Source organism: Talpa occidentalis, unplaced genomic scaffold (assembly GCF_014898055.3).
Source record: "Talpa occidentalis isolate TD23 unplaced genomic scaffold, MPIMG_talOcc4v2.1 talOcc4.8, whole genome shotgun sequence".
Classification (NCBI taxonomy): Eukaryota; Metazoa; Chordata; class Mammalia; order Eulipotyphla; family Talpidae; genus Talpa; species Talpa occidentalis.
The window spans coordinates 92,429,886-92,448,068 of record NW_023605194.1 but is presented as its reverse complement, the minus strand read 5'-3'; the positions used below and the strand labels follow the sequence as shown (position 1 = coordinate 92,448,068).

The 18,183-nt window shown below is 35.4% G+C and overlaps 1 protein-coding gene across 1 annotated transcript in view; it reads right to left on the bottom strand.

Annotated features, from left to right (window-relative positions):
- The window catches only part of USH2A (usherin), a 635,462-nt gene that overhangs the window by 389,114 nt on the left and 228,165 nt on the right, over positions 1-18,183 (bottom strand). The window contains 1 exon segment of the mRNA XM_037497740.2: positions 2,293-2,423. Within this exon segment, the coding sequence (XP_037353637.1) occupies positions 2,293-2,423 (131 nt within the window).

The window sequence follows — 18,183 nt, the reverse complement described above, 5'->3', positions numbered from 1 at the left end:
TCTCCCCTGCTGCTCCCCTCAGCAGTGTATTTCTGTAAAGCTGCCTGTTCTGCTCCCCACTCTGTCTCTGGTGAATCCTCTCACCCCCCACACCTCTTGCCCGTACCCCAATTCTATGCAAAAATAAAATCTTAAAAAAATATTGGTAATATCCTTCCTTTTTTTACCATTTCACATTTTTATTATATATTTAGACTACCTTTTGACCTACTAATCTGAGGTTCAACAGTGTTGAACTTCTAATTAATCTACTTAAAGTTTTCAGATGAAAACTATTTTCAGTTCTGTCACTGAATCAACATCAGAGTACTGATTTTTATTTTCCAAGTGCCATCTGCCTTGCCTTCTGAGACAGATGCTTTTTCTTCCTTTCTCTCTGGCTGCTGGATCTGCTTAGGAGTGACACTCTTTCTTTTTTGCTTACTCACTGCCTATCTGTCGGCATCCCTGCAATTTCAGGGGACACCCAGAAGTCCTTGTACCAGCAACTAGTTTCCAGACCTCCATTAAAGCACCTTTCCTCCCCTGGTCTTTCCAGTTGTTAACACATGGCTTCCTCAGCTTTCTGACACAGGAAGGACTCAGGGGGCCTGGTGTGATGCTCAGACATGCCTGTCCCAGCAGGCTCCTTCCTCTCCAAGGGGAGGGGGCCTGTTGCATGTATGAAGCTGGGCTCTTCACCCAGAGCTCTTGACTCATGATCCCTTACAGTCCTTAGAAAAGTTGTACCAGCCGTACCAACCAAACATAAGACATTTATCTGACAAGCATAATTTATGACTTGGAGTAGCAGTTTTAAGTTGAATCTTAAGAATTTGGAAAGCACAAGATCTTTCACTTATTTTTATCTATTTCTCAATTATGCACAGACCCAACATAGCGCCCAAGGTCAAATGTTCACTCATACTTATTTGACTAAAATGAAGACAAGTGTTCAATGGCTCCCCATTATCATTTGGACAAATTTAAGTCTTTGCATTGTTGCGTGTATTGTGTTATAATGACCAACTGGCCAGGAAATGGGTATAACTGAAATAGAGTGACTTATGTTAACAATTGAACATGAAAGCAACTGCTTGTTTACCAGGACACTGGTAAATGGCAGTGGGAGGCAAGGACAGATGGAAGACCAAGTCCAAGAAACTAAGGTAGTCCTGACACTCTACCTCTGAAACAGGAGAAATAGGTGAAGTAAGCAATCTGACATGCCTTGGAATCCATGCCCAGGGGGTCTTGAAAGCCTTCTCCAGATTGGCCAACTGCCTCTGGAGGTTGAGAAAAGCAGCCCTTCTTGCCACCCCCAAGAACTGATGCTTCAAGGAAGTTCCAGACCCCAAATGTTACAGCTTTTTCACACACCTCGGAATCTTATCTTTGTGCTTTGTACCACCCCCCTTTTACTGCCAGTTGAATTATGTGCTTATATTATTGTAATGTGGAATTCCCCCAATAAAATCAGACCATAATTTATGTGATTGCCTCAGTGGTCAGTGAAATCTGTCCACCCAGGTGGAAGTTAGCACATTGAGAGCCTAACTGCTTGATACACAATGCACTTCCAAGGCCCTAACTGATGACATAGTCTCTACCCAGTTTTTCAACCTACAACTTTTCTCTTTGTTGTCTAGTCTCCACCATAATTAAACATCTCATGTTCCTGTCTACCTCAGGCACTTACCGGTACTAACTGTTCTGCATGGACACTGGATGCCCAGTGCATTTCCTCCTCTCTGATCAGCATGCCTTCTATCCTGCCCCACCTCAAGCAGAGGACCTCATAGGCGGACTCATGCTCTTGTCCTGACCCACTTGTTATTATTTTACGTCCAGTAAAATAGTACATTTTTAAGAAAACTGACATCTAGGAAGAGAGAAGGCAGGAAGGCAAGCAGACAGGAAGGTAGGAAGGGAACTAAAGAAAACATAGAAAGAAAGAACAAAGGAGAGACACAAGGAAGGAAGTGGGGAGGGTGATAGAGACATAATTTCACTCTCAAAAAAAAAAGATGCGTTCAAATTTATGTAAAACTTTTAATTTTCATTATAAAGTAGCATATTGGTTGATAAGTACATAGACACTCAAACTGCATGGTTTGAGAGTTAGTTCTATCATTTCAGCTGTGGCCAAGTTATGTACCTTTTGTAAGTTTCAATTTGTTCATTGGTAAAGTGAGGATAAGAAACTCAGGTAAGTTCTTGGTGAGAATTCAGTGTGAAAACATAAGCACTTATAGCAGTACCTGGGACCATAATAAACTCTTGAAATACCATCTCTTATGATTACTTACTTACCTGAGGATCAAAGAGAAAATAAGGATGTTCATTCTTCAACTGAAGTTCAAAATCATCTTTCTGATGGTCAGGTGATGCCACAAAGATAAGCAAACCTTCAGGCAGCTTTGCCCGAAAGTTGGCCTTGATGCCTGGGAGACAAGTGCAAATAGCAAATCAGTGCCAGGGCTTTGTTGATTCGGATAAACAAACATTTACTTGCATTATTATATGTGATGCTGTGAGTACAGTCAGGAAATGACAGAGAGCAACGTACTGGGACAGTCCCAACAATGATTTTAAGTAGATCCCACGATGAGTGTCAACCTGTACTGGCAAACTCAAGCCTGCATTCCCACTAATCAATACATAATGAAATATGAAATCCATGCAAAATTCATCAACATAACAAGATATGCAATTAATCCAAAATTGGGTACTCAGAGTATCAATGCGAAAGTGTCATCAGTCATAAAAATAAATGGATTCTTGATATTGGAGCAAGAAACTTAGAGGATCTGGTTTAAAATACATTTGAAGAATCATTAGAGTGACAGAAATTAAATTATTTCTATAGAATTTAAAAACTGGAAGCAGCCCAAAGAACAAATTCTGGAAAACATCATCCTATAACCAAATGACCCACAATCTTCAAAATGTTAGGGTCTCCTCTCCCCTTTAAAACATCTACCAGTACTGCCCTAGACACACCATGCTCTCATCTTGCAGAAATTTCAGGAAGCAGGACAGCTTGAAATGGTCTATAGACCTTCCCACTTCTGTTATGTGGGTCACCTCACCTGTCCTGCATCCCAATCACTCAATGCCCATGGAGCTCTTCCTATGTGTAAAGCCTTTCATTCAGTGTGTTGAAACTGACAAACAAATTTAAGTTTGTTTCTGTTTCCAAGAAGTGCCAGTTGAGTTGGAAATACAAGATGAATATGTCTTAATAGAACATGTGGTGAGAATCAAATAAGAGCGCAAGAGCACAATACTGAATTATTAAGGAACACTGACTGTAGTGTAAGTTAGCCAAGCAGAATTACGAAAATTTGAAGGAGAGCGAATTCCCTTCAAGCTGGGGTTATAGCCAAAGATCCTATATGACTGGGGAAAGGGACCCTCTCTTCAGCAACTCTATTCCATGACCTTAGAAGCCATGTCTGATTTCTCTTTCCACCCCTCATGATACCATGGTGTTTAACTGTACTTTCTAAATAACTTTTGAGTCTGGATGAGAAGAAAGGAGGTAAGAGGTATGTTAGATGTAGGGGAAAATTTTAGCATAATTTTGGAGGCAGGGAAGCACAGGTCATTTTGTGAGCTTTGGGCCAATGATTTTTCCATAAGCATCTCCAAAATATTCACAAGTGTGTAGTCTCCTCTACAATAAAGAGCACTAATGCAGGATATAACATCAAGTTCCAGTTGAGGAAAAAGACAAAGAAAACTGTAATGATGTGTGAGAAGTGATAGAGAGGTATTTCCCAAATATTATTTGATTCAAGGGATCAAGAAAAGTTTTCACAGAGAATATGGGCCATGGACTTGTTTTCACAGACTTGAAGGACTTGGAGGGAAACGACAAAGTCACAGCAGTTTGGAGAAGCAGGAGGAAAAGGAGGGGGTTCAGAGATGCATCTGGAGAAACAAGCATGACTACATCTTAGCCTGCACACCCTAGGCTATAGGGCTTGAGAAGTCTGTGTAGAGGACAACAATGGAGAGGATGGTTGTGTTCTACTAAGTATCATTAGAGTCAATTTTTTTAATAGCAGTAAAAGCTAGCCCGGGACACAGGCTGCAGATGTTCCACGGAGCAACTCCAATTTCCCCTCTCCTTCTTATTCTTAGCTTCTGGATCTTCACACTCTAGGCTTTATGTTTTTGGCTCTATTTAAGGTACCTATTCTTATTTGGATAGGTCTTTGATACTCAGGATCTGCCTCAGTATCTTTGATACTCAGGATCCTGCCTGCTAATATATTACTGTTTGACTCATCTCCTCGTCACCCTGTCACCTTTCTCCTCCACAGAAGATGGCTGCTGGTCCCAACAAATTTCTTGTCAGTATTCACACTTACTTGAACCCCTGCTACTAGCTTTATTGCTTTCTATGAAGTGGACTGAGAAGGTTAAGCTGCCAGATGCGAATTTAACCTACAGGTAAAAGGAAGGCATTAAAAGAGGATGCTTGCAGTGAAGATGAGGGCAACCAAACTTATGGTGAAATGTTTGGAGGATACAGATAATTTAGCCAAAGAAACAGCCAGAATATTATTGTGTTTTTTAGGAATAAGATGATAAATATTTTAGTTAAACACGCAAATAACTAGATGCAGGGAAATAATAGATTCTATATATTTCAGCAGAGAATTGTTAAGAGATGTTGATAGGAGATGAAGCTGTGAGGCAAGAGGATCAATTCTTTATACCAATTACTGAGGGAACAGAGGCATTAACAGAAATAGAAATATCAGGAAAGGAAGAAAATATGGGGGTGGGGATATAAGTTCATTTGGGGCACACTGAAATTATGTTAATCATGTAAAAATATCCATCATTTGGAAACAAGAGATTAAATGCCAGAAGAGAAGAGAGGACCCCAAATATCAATTAGCCATCACCTGCCAAGAATTCATGCCTTTGCAGACAGAGTGTAGAGAGAGAAAAATAAACTATGGAGGAAATGTCTCATATTTAAGAAGAGGAAAGAAGGGACAATATCAAAGTTAAACAATTAAGATAATACTGTACATTGGAAGCCTGAATAGCAGAGATTTTTAAGAAGGCAAAGTTAGTTCATGGTGTAAACACTTCTGATAAGCCCAGATTTAGAACTGAAGAAAAACTCATGGTATTGGTCATTACTAGTCATAAGATATAATATTTTTCAATTGAGTAGAATGGCCAAAGTCCAAAGTGCTGGAATAAGGATTGAGGGGATGGATGAGTAGAAAGGAGGTATAGATTGATTGCTCACTAAAAAAATATTAAAGGAGATAGAAATGGAAAACAGATAAATTATTTGCATGGATAAGTCAAGTGAAAACAGGAGGTATCTTCCAGCAAACCGTGGACATAGCCCAAGTCGGATCTACATTCTGTCCAGAGAACAATCACATTTCTTCCAACTCTTCTCTTAGATTCCCTCCTTTTGGTTCATGGTATCTCTCTCCTGCAGATGTCTTACTTTACTGTCACCATTTAAAATTTTTCTATGTGGTATCAAATGCTATAATTAAGACTATTGCTTTAAATTAAAGAGTTAAAGGTTATTTCATAACAAAAGCTACAGTTCAGCATATAAGAAAATTCTAGCAGTGTGGTGGAGGCATCTATGTGGTAACAAGCAGAGCAAAACATGGATTTGAATGAAAGAAGAAGTTAAAAATTGTTCAATCTGGGAATATAAGTACTTTCCCTATTTATTTATTATTTTTTACATCATTGTTCATTTTTTAAACAATATTTGCTTTCCCCCCAACACCCTCAGGTGCAGTCCCCATAGAATTTCCTTCCCCAATGCACCAGTGCACCATCACCACACTCCCCCGTGCTGCTCCCTCCCACCCTCTGATCCTTCTCCCTCTTCCTCCCCTGCAGGATGTCTATATTTTGTTTTGTTTTGTATTGTTATTACTATTTACACTGATGTCTTATTTGGTTTCCCTATATTCCTGCTATAATGAAACCTTCTGATATTTTTCTTTTTCCTTCTGAATTATTTCACTGAGCATAATTCCTTCTAGCTCCATCCACATTGCTGCAAATGGCATGCATTTATCTTTTTGATTGCTGAATAATATTCCATTGTGTGTGTGTGTGTGTGTGTGTGTGTGTGTATACACACCACATCTTCTTGATCCCCATTTAAAGGAAAATTTGGTAAGCAAAATTGATTCAGATTAAGAAATACAGGAATATTTAGACAAGTTATATTTGGGGATGAATCAACTAATATATGCTTTTCAAGGAATATGCCAGCACATGTATTTTACAGACACAGTATTTAATTTCCAAGTTTTGCACTTAAATATCAAAGAAACACACTCTTAGCCAAACTAAAACAGAATACACAGATCAATGAAAATTTCAGTGAGAAGGGAGGATTTCATAAAGGGCAATTTATTTTGATGTCAAATTTTCCCAAGTTTTTTTTTCAAATAATTCAATCTTGTCATTTTCCTCTTTACATTACCAAGATAAATGATTTTATTTTGCATGTACTCTATGAAGAAATCAAAAATGCATACTCATTGAAACATCATGTTCAAGATAATTAGTTAATTATTGCTATAGACAGAGAAATCCTGTCTTTTGAGCCAAATGCATTGAATTATGTAATCAATTATTTAAATGAACAAAATTCACAAATAAATGTATTTACATATAAACATGGCAATTTTTTTGATGAAGATATATTTTAGAGAAAATATTATTGAAGCTTACAGTTATTCACACCCCTATAAGATTATATTTTCCTAAAAAAAATTATATATTTATAAATACCTATCCATTTATTATAGGCTCAGCCATGACTTGTGTTGGGAAAAGGAACAGAAGCAGACCTGTGGAAGCATTTGAGAGTAGAAGCTTCTATGCTATGTGTGATGGTGTTTCCTGCTTGTCTTGTTCTGTGTCTGATGAATTTGATTTCATTTTAGGCTTAAGATGAACTATGACACATGCAACAATATGAAAGTTAGCATAATTTGGGACAAAAGGAGCCAGATACAAGAGTATTTGGGGCCTGCCTGGTGGGAGAAAGGGTTAAGTCTCAGCACTATGAAGCTATCAGCAGCTTTTGCAGCATGAGTTCAATCCCCTGCCAGGGAGCTAACCCACATGGCACAGCAGACCTCTCCTGTCTCGCCTGCTGCTCCCTTAAACAGTGTATTTCAGTAGATCTGCCTGTTCTGTTCCCCACTCTGTCTCTGGTGAATCATCTCACACACCCCCCCCCCGCCATGCTTCTGACTTACACCCCAGTTCTTATATGCATAAACAAATCTTTTTTTTTTAAAGTTAAAAAAAAAAGAATAAGACATGTGGACAGAGCTTAGCAGTAGTAAAACAATGCTTACTTTAGAAATTGATGTGAAGGAGAAATGTTGGCCAAAACAGGCAGAAAAATAAAACATATTTTTTCACTCATTAAAATTTAGAATTTATTCTAAATTTTAAATTTAGAATAAATTCTAAATTTATTTCTAATTTTTTTTTTATTCATTTATTCATTTATACAAGCAGTGGGTACAGTCAGAAGCGCAGGAGGGTGAGAGAATTCACCAGAGCCAGAGCGGGGAGTAGAGCAGGCAGAAGGACCGAAGTACACTGCTGAGGGGAGCAGCGGGCGGCAGGAGAGGTCTGCACGTCATGTGGGACCCTCCTCCAGTGGCCGGGGAGCAGCCGGGGATCAAACCGGCGCTGCAGAGGCTGCGGGAAGCTTCGTAACCCAGCGCTCAACCGCTGCGCCACCGGGGAGGCCCTATTTCTAAATTTTATTCTAAAATTTAGAAAATATTTGATAGTCCAATTTTCATTGCAAGTATTTGGAGAAATAATAGAGCACTCTCTATCACAATATATATTCATTCAAGAAATATTTAGCGAATACACATTTTGCAGAGAATCACTCTTCAAGGCTCTTGGTATACATAGATGTATAAAATGAACATACATCCATGGGCTGAAAATATTTAACCTGGATAGAAATAATCAATATTTATGTAAATATGTTCAGTAAATTAAAATTTTCAAACATTAGAATAATACAATTATAAGGTCATGGGAATGGCATAGTTATTTAACAATACAGGTAAACCTATAATAGAAAAGGAAAAGGTTATTAACTAAACTGTATTAGAATTAAGAACTTGTCTAACAAAAGGCACACATAAGAGAATGAAAAGGTAAATTACCTAGAAGACATTTGCAATAAATATTTCTAGTAACAGATATATATCCAGAGAGAGAGAGAGACAGAGACAGAGAAACAGAGAATATGGTGCAGGGGCCGGGGGCGAAGCGGGTTGAGTGCAGCATTGTGAAGCTGTCCACAGCCTCTGCAGTGTGGGTTCGATCCTGGCCAGCCAGGGAGATTCCCACATGGTGGGGCAGACCTCTCCTATCTTGCCCGCTACTCCCCTCAGCAGTATATTTCGGTCAGTCTGCCTCTTCTTCTCCCTGCTCTGTCTCTGGTGAATTCTCTCACCCTCCCGTGCATCTGGACTGTACCCCAGTGCTTTTATGAATAAATAATCTTTAAAAAAAAGAATATGGGCGCAAGTAGCCATTCAAAAAAGATGATGTTCAACTGCCAATAAATATATAACAAAGATGCTCAATATTATTGATCATCAAAAAAATGCAAAATAAAATGCAACGCCATTAAACATCCACTGGAATGGCTGAAATGAGCAAGCGAAAACAAAGTGCAGTCAACCCAGTAGGGCAACTGGTAGGCTCACAAACTACTGGTGGAAGTATTAAGTGGTATAATCACTTGCAAAACTATCTAGCAGTACAGTTTTCCCTCCTATACGAAAATAGAGGATTCCTAGGAAATCTTTCTTAAGCTGAAATGACATAAAAAAAAGAAGCAAGTACCATTAATTTATGTATGTTGGGGAAAACTGAGCATTCCCAGACCTCCCACATAAACGCTAAAAGCAGGAATATTATCACACACACACAATCTGCCTGAAGTAGTTTCCAGAGAAGGACCTTGACCATGGGAAGAACTTGACCAGGTCACTCTTGCAGTCCAGGGTGCCTTGCCTCAAGATGGCTGCTGCAAGACCAAGTCTGTCTAGACTTTTCACTTTGTTAATTTTTAAGTGCATTGTTTTGTATGCTCTCGGATGTTGAAATGCTATTTTTACATTTTTTTCAATTGTTCATTAGTCATATATTTTAACTTTATTTATTTTGCTTTTGTATATTGTGACCTTTCTGAATTCATCTTACTGGTTCTAGCACTTTTTTAATTATTGAAATAATTATACAATCATGGCAACTATAAAGACGCCTTTCCTTTCCATTGCTTTTTCTTTTCATATTGTCTTATCGTTTTATTGCAATTAGTAGGATCAATAGTAAAATTTGAATGTTGACATGGTCTCTTCCTTAGAAGCAAAGCATACAATATTTCACTATTAAGTTTATGGTGGAGGATATTTGTAGGGGTACTTTATGTAATCAAGGAAGTTCCCCCACCACTATTCCTAGTTTGCTAAAAGTTTTCATTATCGGTAGGTGGTAAATCTTGTTAGATGCATTCCAAATCTATGGAGAGAATGATATTTTGCTTTAACCCCTCCATTAATGTGGCAAGTCCTATTGATTGGTTTACAAAAGTAATTCAAAATCTCATTCTGCCTCAATCTGCCTCAATCTGCCTCAAATCTCATTCTGCCTCTTTTGCCTCAATCCTGTATCAAACTTGCAAGCCAACTTTGGACTTTAAGCTCTGTCTCTATTTTATTGATATCTGATCTTATTTTAAATATTTTCTTAATTTCTAGTACTTTGGATATAATGTAACCTTTTCTTAGCTCTTTTAATACACAAAAGAAAATCTTGGGTCTTTTTCTTCCAAAATAATCATTTAACATTTTCTTCTCTGAAAGACTATTCTAACTACATACCCCAAACCTCATATGTTGGATTTTCATTGGTTAACATTTTAAGTTTCAAGTACTGAAGTTTCCCTTGCAATTTCTTCTTTTGATTCAAGGATTAGGGATGAGTTGCTCAATTTTAAGTATTTAGAAATTTTCTAGATATTATTCTCATATTGATTTCATCTCCCTTTCCACTTCTGACTTCATTGAAAGAGACTTCTCAAGTTGCTTAAATTCCTTCCGTATGTTACAAGGACTCTTGCATGCAATGCCAGACAAAATATTTTTAGTACTAGATAATTTGGCCTAGCCTATCTGGGAGATACCCCCTCATATTACAAAGATTAGAAATGGAATCTTATTTGAGTTTTAAGTTGTATTTCAAGGAAGAGTACTGAAATTGAACTTTTACCGTAGTCCTTGAGAATTTTCAGATTTCTTTGCCATTTTTTAAAGTTGCTACTTATAAATCAATAATTTCCATACTAAGGGAATCTCTCAAAAGTTACATTTATTTTTTTAACAGACTATCCTTTAAATGCAATTGTAATATAAAATGGTATAAATTGTTATGTTTTAAAATTTAATTTTTTAATTTCAATAATTGTATCTCTCTCCTCAAGCTTTTTATAATTTTATAATCCCAATTAAGAACTTGATATGTATTTATATTTTCCTTGTTCATTTCTTATATTTGTACATTTAAAAATATATTCTATTTGTAATTTATTTTGACAGAGTATGAGACAGAAATATATCCTAGATTTTCAAAAGTGTAATAATGGATTATAAAAATAACTTTGTTGTTTACTTCTGCATTTCCAACACCTCTAACAATGACTGGCACACAATAGATGCTCAAAAATATTTGCAGAATGAATATTTAATCATTGCATATAAAGCACAATCCCTTGAGTCAGTCTATTCTCCATTTTGTAGCTCTAAAACATTTTTTTGTAGAATGCCATATTATTTTATTTCACATTATATCTAATATCTTTAGTTCAACACTTTCTTTTGTGTTTTAATTGCCCCTCACATCATTCACTTTTTGCGTTACATTAAAACCATTGTAAGTTTCTGATTTCTCTTTTCGTTAAAAAGAACATGCACATTTTTTTTAAAGTTTATACAAAATGTATATAATTTTTTACCTTTGTGAATAAGACTATTTTGAAAGTTTTTATTGCTGAGTCATGGAAAAGATTTTATGTTGTGCATTTATTTGTAATTAAATGTTTTATTTTAATTAAACAGACTTTGATATTCTTTCTTTTTTTAGGTTTACTTATATTTTCTGTAAAAGAAACAATAGTTTTGATTCTCCTTTCCAGTAATCACATGTCTTATTTCAGTCTTGGCACATAGAAAATATTTTCCAGAATTTTAAGTAAGAGTACAGATGATTAACATTATTAATTGCTATTTTATGGAACCCAGATACAGCTAAACATCACTACTGTGTATTTCAAATATCTACAACAGAGCAGTCAAAGAATGTTTTTCCAAAAGAATCACCATTTTAGGTAAGTAGCAAACTATTACAAAATGGAACTCCCAGTGGAGGGTACTAGCATTGCAAACACTATTAACAAAAGCAATTGACAAGTCAAATGCTGTAAAATGAAACCAGTAGGTGGTTTCCTGTTATGGATTGCTTTAAATTTAATTAAAATATTAGCTAGAGGCCTACAATGCATGAAGGTCTAGGTAAAAATGTAGCTGCATATAAATATCTAATTATAAATCTGTCTATCCATCCATCCCCAATTTACATCCATCCATCCCCAATTTACTCCACCAATTGCTCTTGCACACCAAAATACATATATAATCATCAACACAAAATCAACATTTCATGAGCATGTCAAGAATTTTATCAAAAGGTATTGTTTTTAATAAAAATACTTCCAACAGTCAGTAATTGTCATCCTCCTAAATACACACACACACACACCTGTATAATAGATAGACAAGTCCCATATAATATATACAAATTAAAATAATTTTAGAAAACTTATTGTGTGTTGGATTCAAGTTGTGAGAGTCTAAAATATGAAATAATGCCACTAATGGCAACTGAATTAAGAGTTATAATCTACACAAAATAATTATAGAATGATAGAAAACTCGGCACATATTTGATTTCCTGAAATAAATATTTAACCTTGATAGCCTGTAAAACAGAATTTTTTTTTCTTTTTTTTTTTTATGGTACTTGATTGGTTTTTATCCCATACAACCCCAGAAAAAAAGTATGTATTATAGAAATATGTAAATTTGGGAAAGTTCAATAACAAAATGTTGGCTACTACATAAATACAGAACACACAGGTAGATGATCTTCCCATATTGCTTCTTGCTATTCCTACATCTTAATCAAATTAATATGGAAATTGCAATAACATTTATATATCATATATCTTTCAGAAATTGTGAAGTTACAAAAGATCACCAAACATTATTTTAAATGTATACATTTTCTTTTTTTTTGACTATTATAATTTTATTTTTATATTCCCCATACAATTGCAACCCCCTTATTTTGACCCCAATCCCTCCCCTCCCCACCCCCACCCCCCTAAAACAGAATTTTAACACATGGCTCTAGCAAAGAATTGTTTAAGCTTATGCTAAAGAAAAACGTTAGCTACAAAATACCAAATAAAATGAATTTATATCACTATTTTCTTTTTCTTCATATAAAATAGAAAAAAATAAACTTTTTGGACATATAGTCATAAAGCATAGCAATTCTATTTTCACCTACTTTACAGAAGATCTATACATATATATGTATATGCATACACACCTCAGAGAAATGTTTGCCTGTGTGTTCATAAATATTTCTGTGTTCATAAATAAGAATATGTCTTTTTAATATATATATATATATACACACACACACATATTTAACTGAAATGTATGTCACTCACATACACATAGTTCATGGGACCTTAATTTTTATTGATTTGTGTTGAATACCAGGCATTTCACAACTTTACTTTAAAATATGCTAATTACATTAAATGCACTAAAATATGCTGTGTTTTATTTTGCGAAATAAGCAGTATGGAAAAACAATCAAATTCCACTCACTTATAGCATTAGTACAATTGGTGAGTGACCTTGACATTGAAATGATTTCAGTGTCTTTCATGTCAGTCCAGTGGTTTAAAGTGTTCGGCGACCCCAAGAAGCATTAAAGGAATCATTTTTTTGGGTTCTATACCAAAGAATGGAGCAAAATTAACATTTACTTCTGACCCCTTTCATACAAACTTGGAAACCAGAAATGGAATAAAATAAAAGCAATTCTTTCTTCTTGTACTTTCATTAATATATTGTTAGTTCAAATGAACTCAAAAAGTCTACTTCTAATTAGATAATGTTATAATCATGCCACATTCCCATACAAAGAATTCTGCCTTTAAAGAAAAAGGACATCTAAGACGAAGGAGTTAAAAGTAAGTTCCAACATTGGGACAAATGTATATGCAAAAGCAAAGAAGCAAACAAAAGACATCCCAAGAGCTTAAAAGGTCCTTCTGCAGTTCTGACCACTTGATCACACCTCAAATTTTGAGTGTGTGCAGGATTAATTAGATCTGCTTGCCTCTCACACAAATAAAAAATGGAGAACATGGTCATGTTTCTGAAGGTTCATAGAAGCTAATTTAGCATAGCCATGAAAATGACTAAACCAGCTCCCAGTCCATCTCTACCTTTTCCACTTCATCTTGCTTTTCAGAAGTTGGGTAAGGGCTGCCTAGAATCCCATGTCATGTTTAGTCATCTTCTAATGATTGGGCAACCAAACTTACTTAAAGATCAAGTGTTCCACTACCATGACATTTGGGGGGAAACTGCAGGGAAAAAGCACATTTTACTACAAGGGACCAGTCTCCTTTCAGTCTAAGGATTATCTGAGCTATAAATGTGATCAGAAGCAATATTTATTATTTCCAAAAAAGTGTTCTGAAAATATGAGGATTCCAATGAATGCATGTTGAATGACTGAAATAAGTAAAATCCCATTATCCTTCCAGCAGCTTATGCCACTGTATATCACTCTTGCCGTCACCAAGTGAATCCTTATACGTAGTAGTGCAACTCAGTTCCATTTTCTTTATTTCAAAGTCTTAATGGGAATAGAGAAAAATAGATCTGCATGGTAACAATGCACTTATTTGGCTTTGGTTATAAATTCATTCCTAAGACTTTACCATCATATTAAAACATTACATAAATTTAATTCAGTAAAAACTAGTCAAATGTTTAAAAAAATCAATCAGAAAATGTTTGCCTGTGTGCAAACTTCTTATTTATGAACTAACTTTTTAATCAGTTATTATAATTGCTTCTCTCAATCAAGCCACTTTAAATATACTAACGACTTTCAGAGAAAGAATCAAGAAGGAAAAAGATTAGAATGCAAAAAATAATTGATAGCATCTACATGTGCTTCACTTCAAGCTCAGGAAATACATCTATCCCTGTAGGTGGCTGAACAGGAGTCAGCTTTGGGGCCCTCATCTCCATGCTACAGCATTGAGAGAGTTGGGACAATCTTTTTTTGTTTTGTTTTGTTTTTCCCAAAAGCTAAGACATTTTTCTGATGAAATTCCCCAGGAGAGGGAATTTTGTGTTGGGTTTAGTGGCTAAAAAATAGATACCAGAATCAGGCTACCTGAATTCAAATACCAGCTCTAGGATTTATGTATGACCTTAGACAAATCATTTAACTTTTCTGTACCAAATTTCCTAATGTACTAGTGAAAACTATGATAGTTTGTTTGCTCACATGATTTTTGGGAGGATAAAATGAGTTAATGTGTGAAAAGTATTTAGAACCATTTGGCCCTAAATAATTATAGTATCAGGATCAGTAGCAGCAATAGCAGTAAAGTTCATTGATTTTGCTTGCTTTCGGAGATATAACAACAGAGCTTTATTTTTACTATCTGCAAAACACAAAGCTTGAAAGTAGATACACCTTGAATAGTTGCACAACTCCTGGAACAGAGGGTACCTGCAACCTGAACAAACTTCTTGAAAACATCCACCTCAGCACCCTCACCCGCAGAACCTTTTAACAGTTCCAGCTCTCACAATCACACAGTCTTTCCTCTACAGAATTGGGACTTTGTGTAAACTGACAATAAGTTCTTATTCTATTTAAGAAATATAGAGTGAATATCTCTTAAGGACAGTCATATTGTTGGGGTTAGTAACATGGAAAAGATGTGATAACTGACTTCCAAGGGCTGAGAATCTAAAGATGCTTCTGTGTTTTCCTTGCTTACCTATCATCCAGACCAGAAACCATTTCCGAACCCCCAAATTCTGCTGGGATATCCCTTTTTGCTTAGCAGAACACCATCCTTTTGGAATGTTGTCGCATGATCCTCTTAGCCACCCTTCATAGACCTCAACAGGCTGCCTGGGTTATATTCACAGACAGAAAGGCAAGTTTATTAAAGTGTATTAAATACACTTTATTTAATGTATTTAAGTGTAATAAAGTCTTGACTAAGTGTATTAAAGTCTTGTCTTACTGTTCAATTCCAGACAAAACAAAAATGTCTCATTTCTTCAGTTTTCTGGACCAGTGGTTAGAAGCACTGCTAATGGTGGCATGAGGACTGGAGGTACAAGTCAGCATAGATTTTTAGAAAAAGGACTTGTTATATTCTAGAAAGACTGGTCGTTTCATTACTACAAGAAATAAAGAAAAGACTGAGATTTTGTGCAGCAAATAGATTCTGTTCCATTTCATTTATTAGTACGGTCTTACATGAACTATTCAAAGAAAGCTTATTTATAAAAAGAAGCTCTCCAAAACTCCATCACTAAATAGTCCAGCAATCACTAAGTAGCCATTTATTCAATTTGGTAATGGTCTGATTAAATAGTTCTCTAGTACACTAAAAACCATAGAGGTGAAATAAAACATTAGAGCCAAATGATTTTACCCAGTGGTGCATTTTCTCTCTGTTTCTATGTTCTTCCTTTTAAAAATAAGTCAAAAGCTGTTCTATTTTAGCAGGATTCAGTTGCTTCACTTTTGTAAGAATCAGTTGTGTTGTCTGATGTAATACTATATAGATGATATATATAGACCAGTTTTCTTCTAAATATGTTCCTTTAAATTTCTACATCTTAATTTCACATATGTGAATTTAAAAGAAAATAGTATAACTTAAGTGAAATTGTATATATAGAGAGACTTTTAAAGAAATTTTACAGAAATGATACAAGACTTCTAGTTAAAGGAAATCGAACCTGGGTGCCTCTTTATTGCATATGCAGTAATTATTTTCCTTACAGACTATCTTCTGAAAGTGTTAGCAAATCCACTTGTCCCAGTTATGTTCACGCTCCTAATAGCGCCATCTGTTGGTGGCAGGTAATGCTAATTTGCTCTGGTTTCTAATGGTGCAGTGTGTTCCTATACGTAGCAATCCATAAGTTTTAAGGAGCTTCTCCCCTATAAAATAGTTATTTCCAAGTGCAGATTTCAGATGAATGATTAACTTTGCATTGTCAATGGCAAGTAAAAAGCAAGTGACTGATAATAGAGCTGCTTGATTTTTTAACTGAAAAAAAATCAAAAACATTTTCCTAAAATAGATTTGTTGCACAAAAGCTGATACATACATTTTTCTTTACTCTTTCCAGGATTGCTTGACCTAAAAATGTAAGTTTTGTTTGAGATGTTAAAATGACTCAACATTTGACTCCAAGATTGAGAAATAATTAAGTTATTTAAAGTTTGAGACAGCAAATAAGGCAGATATATTAAGTAGGAAAAATGGACTTCAAAAAGACTGTCTGAGAGGAAAAGAATATGAAAAACATTCAAAGTGTTAACTCCCTAAACATTACTGAATATTTCATTATATAACAGGTAATATATGATAAGCTTTTGTTGAGATATGTGGATTTAAAATAGCAGTCTGATAAAGCATACTGAACATTTACTTAAGATGACAATACATTATAAAGGGGCACAGTATACAGATTTTCTATAATTAGGGTTAGATCCTTAAACTATTTGTCATAGCCAAAAATGTGTAGCAGTTTCAAGCAAATGTATAATGTACTGGTCAAAGATTGGTACAGCAAATATTTTTTCAATGTGAGACTAATAATATTATGTTAAAGCTGCTGAAAAGATTGACTAGGTTAAACTGTAAGGTTGAATGAACTTACTTTTCATAATGATACATTTATGAATAAATGAGTTAATAGAAAGGTAAAGGATACAATATTTTATGCCTTAAACTTTCAAGCTAAGTGAAAAAAGAAATCACCTTGATTTAATTTTTTTGGAATGTCCCCCCTATTTTAAAACAACTAATTTGATACCTGTTTTTATTTTATTTTTTTGCCACCCTATTATACTCACCACTGGTAAAACAAACAGGACATTTTAGCTTTAATCTTCTTACTACATAACCCAAATAACTTCAGTCATGTTTGCATTAATGCTGCATTAATCATGTTGTTGCGTATTAATGAGTTTTCAGGCTATGCTAATTACTGTCATAGATTCTGCAGCAGCCCATTAAATATACAAATTACAGAATTAAAGAGCCAGAGCTCTTCATGATTAATCTCTAAATGGAGAAAAACTAATGATGTCTGTACAAAGTTTCTTTCTACTTTTGGCTGAGTGAGTCCAATGAACAATCAATTAGATTACTTGAGGAATAGGAAACTCACATATTATAGAAGTTTATGTAGGTGCTGCATGATAACAGTGCGGATGCTGTTCTATGTTTCATAAAAATTCTGCAACCACTACCTACCTACTGTCCTACATATTGGTGATAATGCTGTTCAAATATTGAGCATACTTTTGAAAAGGGGCAACTAATATTGAATTGATGTCCAATGAGGATCTAATATGCCAAAAGAACTTCATGAAAAGGTATTTTTATCTAAATGAAATTGTCAAAAGAAAATGTTATAGGACCCTGGGATGTATCCTTGCTTGTGTAACCTTTTTGTTACACAGAAAGTTTAGGAATTCAGTCAATCACCAGTGAGAAAAGACCCTCCACCTGCAGGAAATCCCTGCCACTAGGCAATGCTTCCAGAACCAGCTGAAACCTGATGGACTCACAGATGCAGATGGCAGAAGTCCTAAAAATGACCTACGTATCATCAGCCTGCTAAAACTCATGCTCCTGGGGTGGAGACTCAAGATGCTAATGAGCCATGTGACTTATGAAGAGGGGCCTTTGGAAGATGCACTTGGCTCTTCTGCACATGC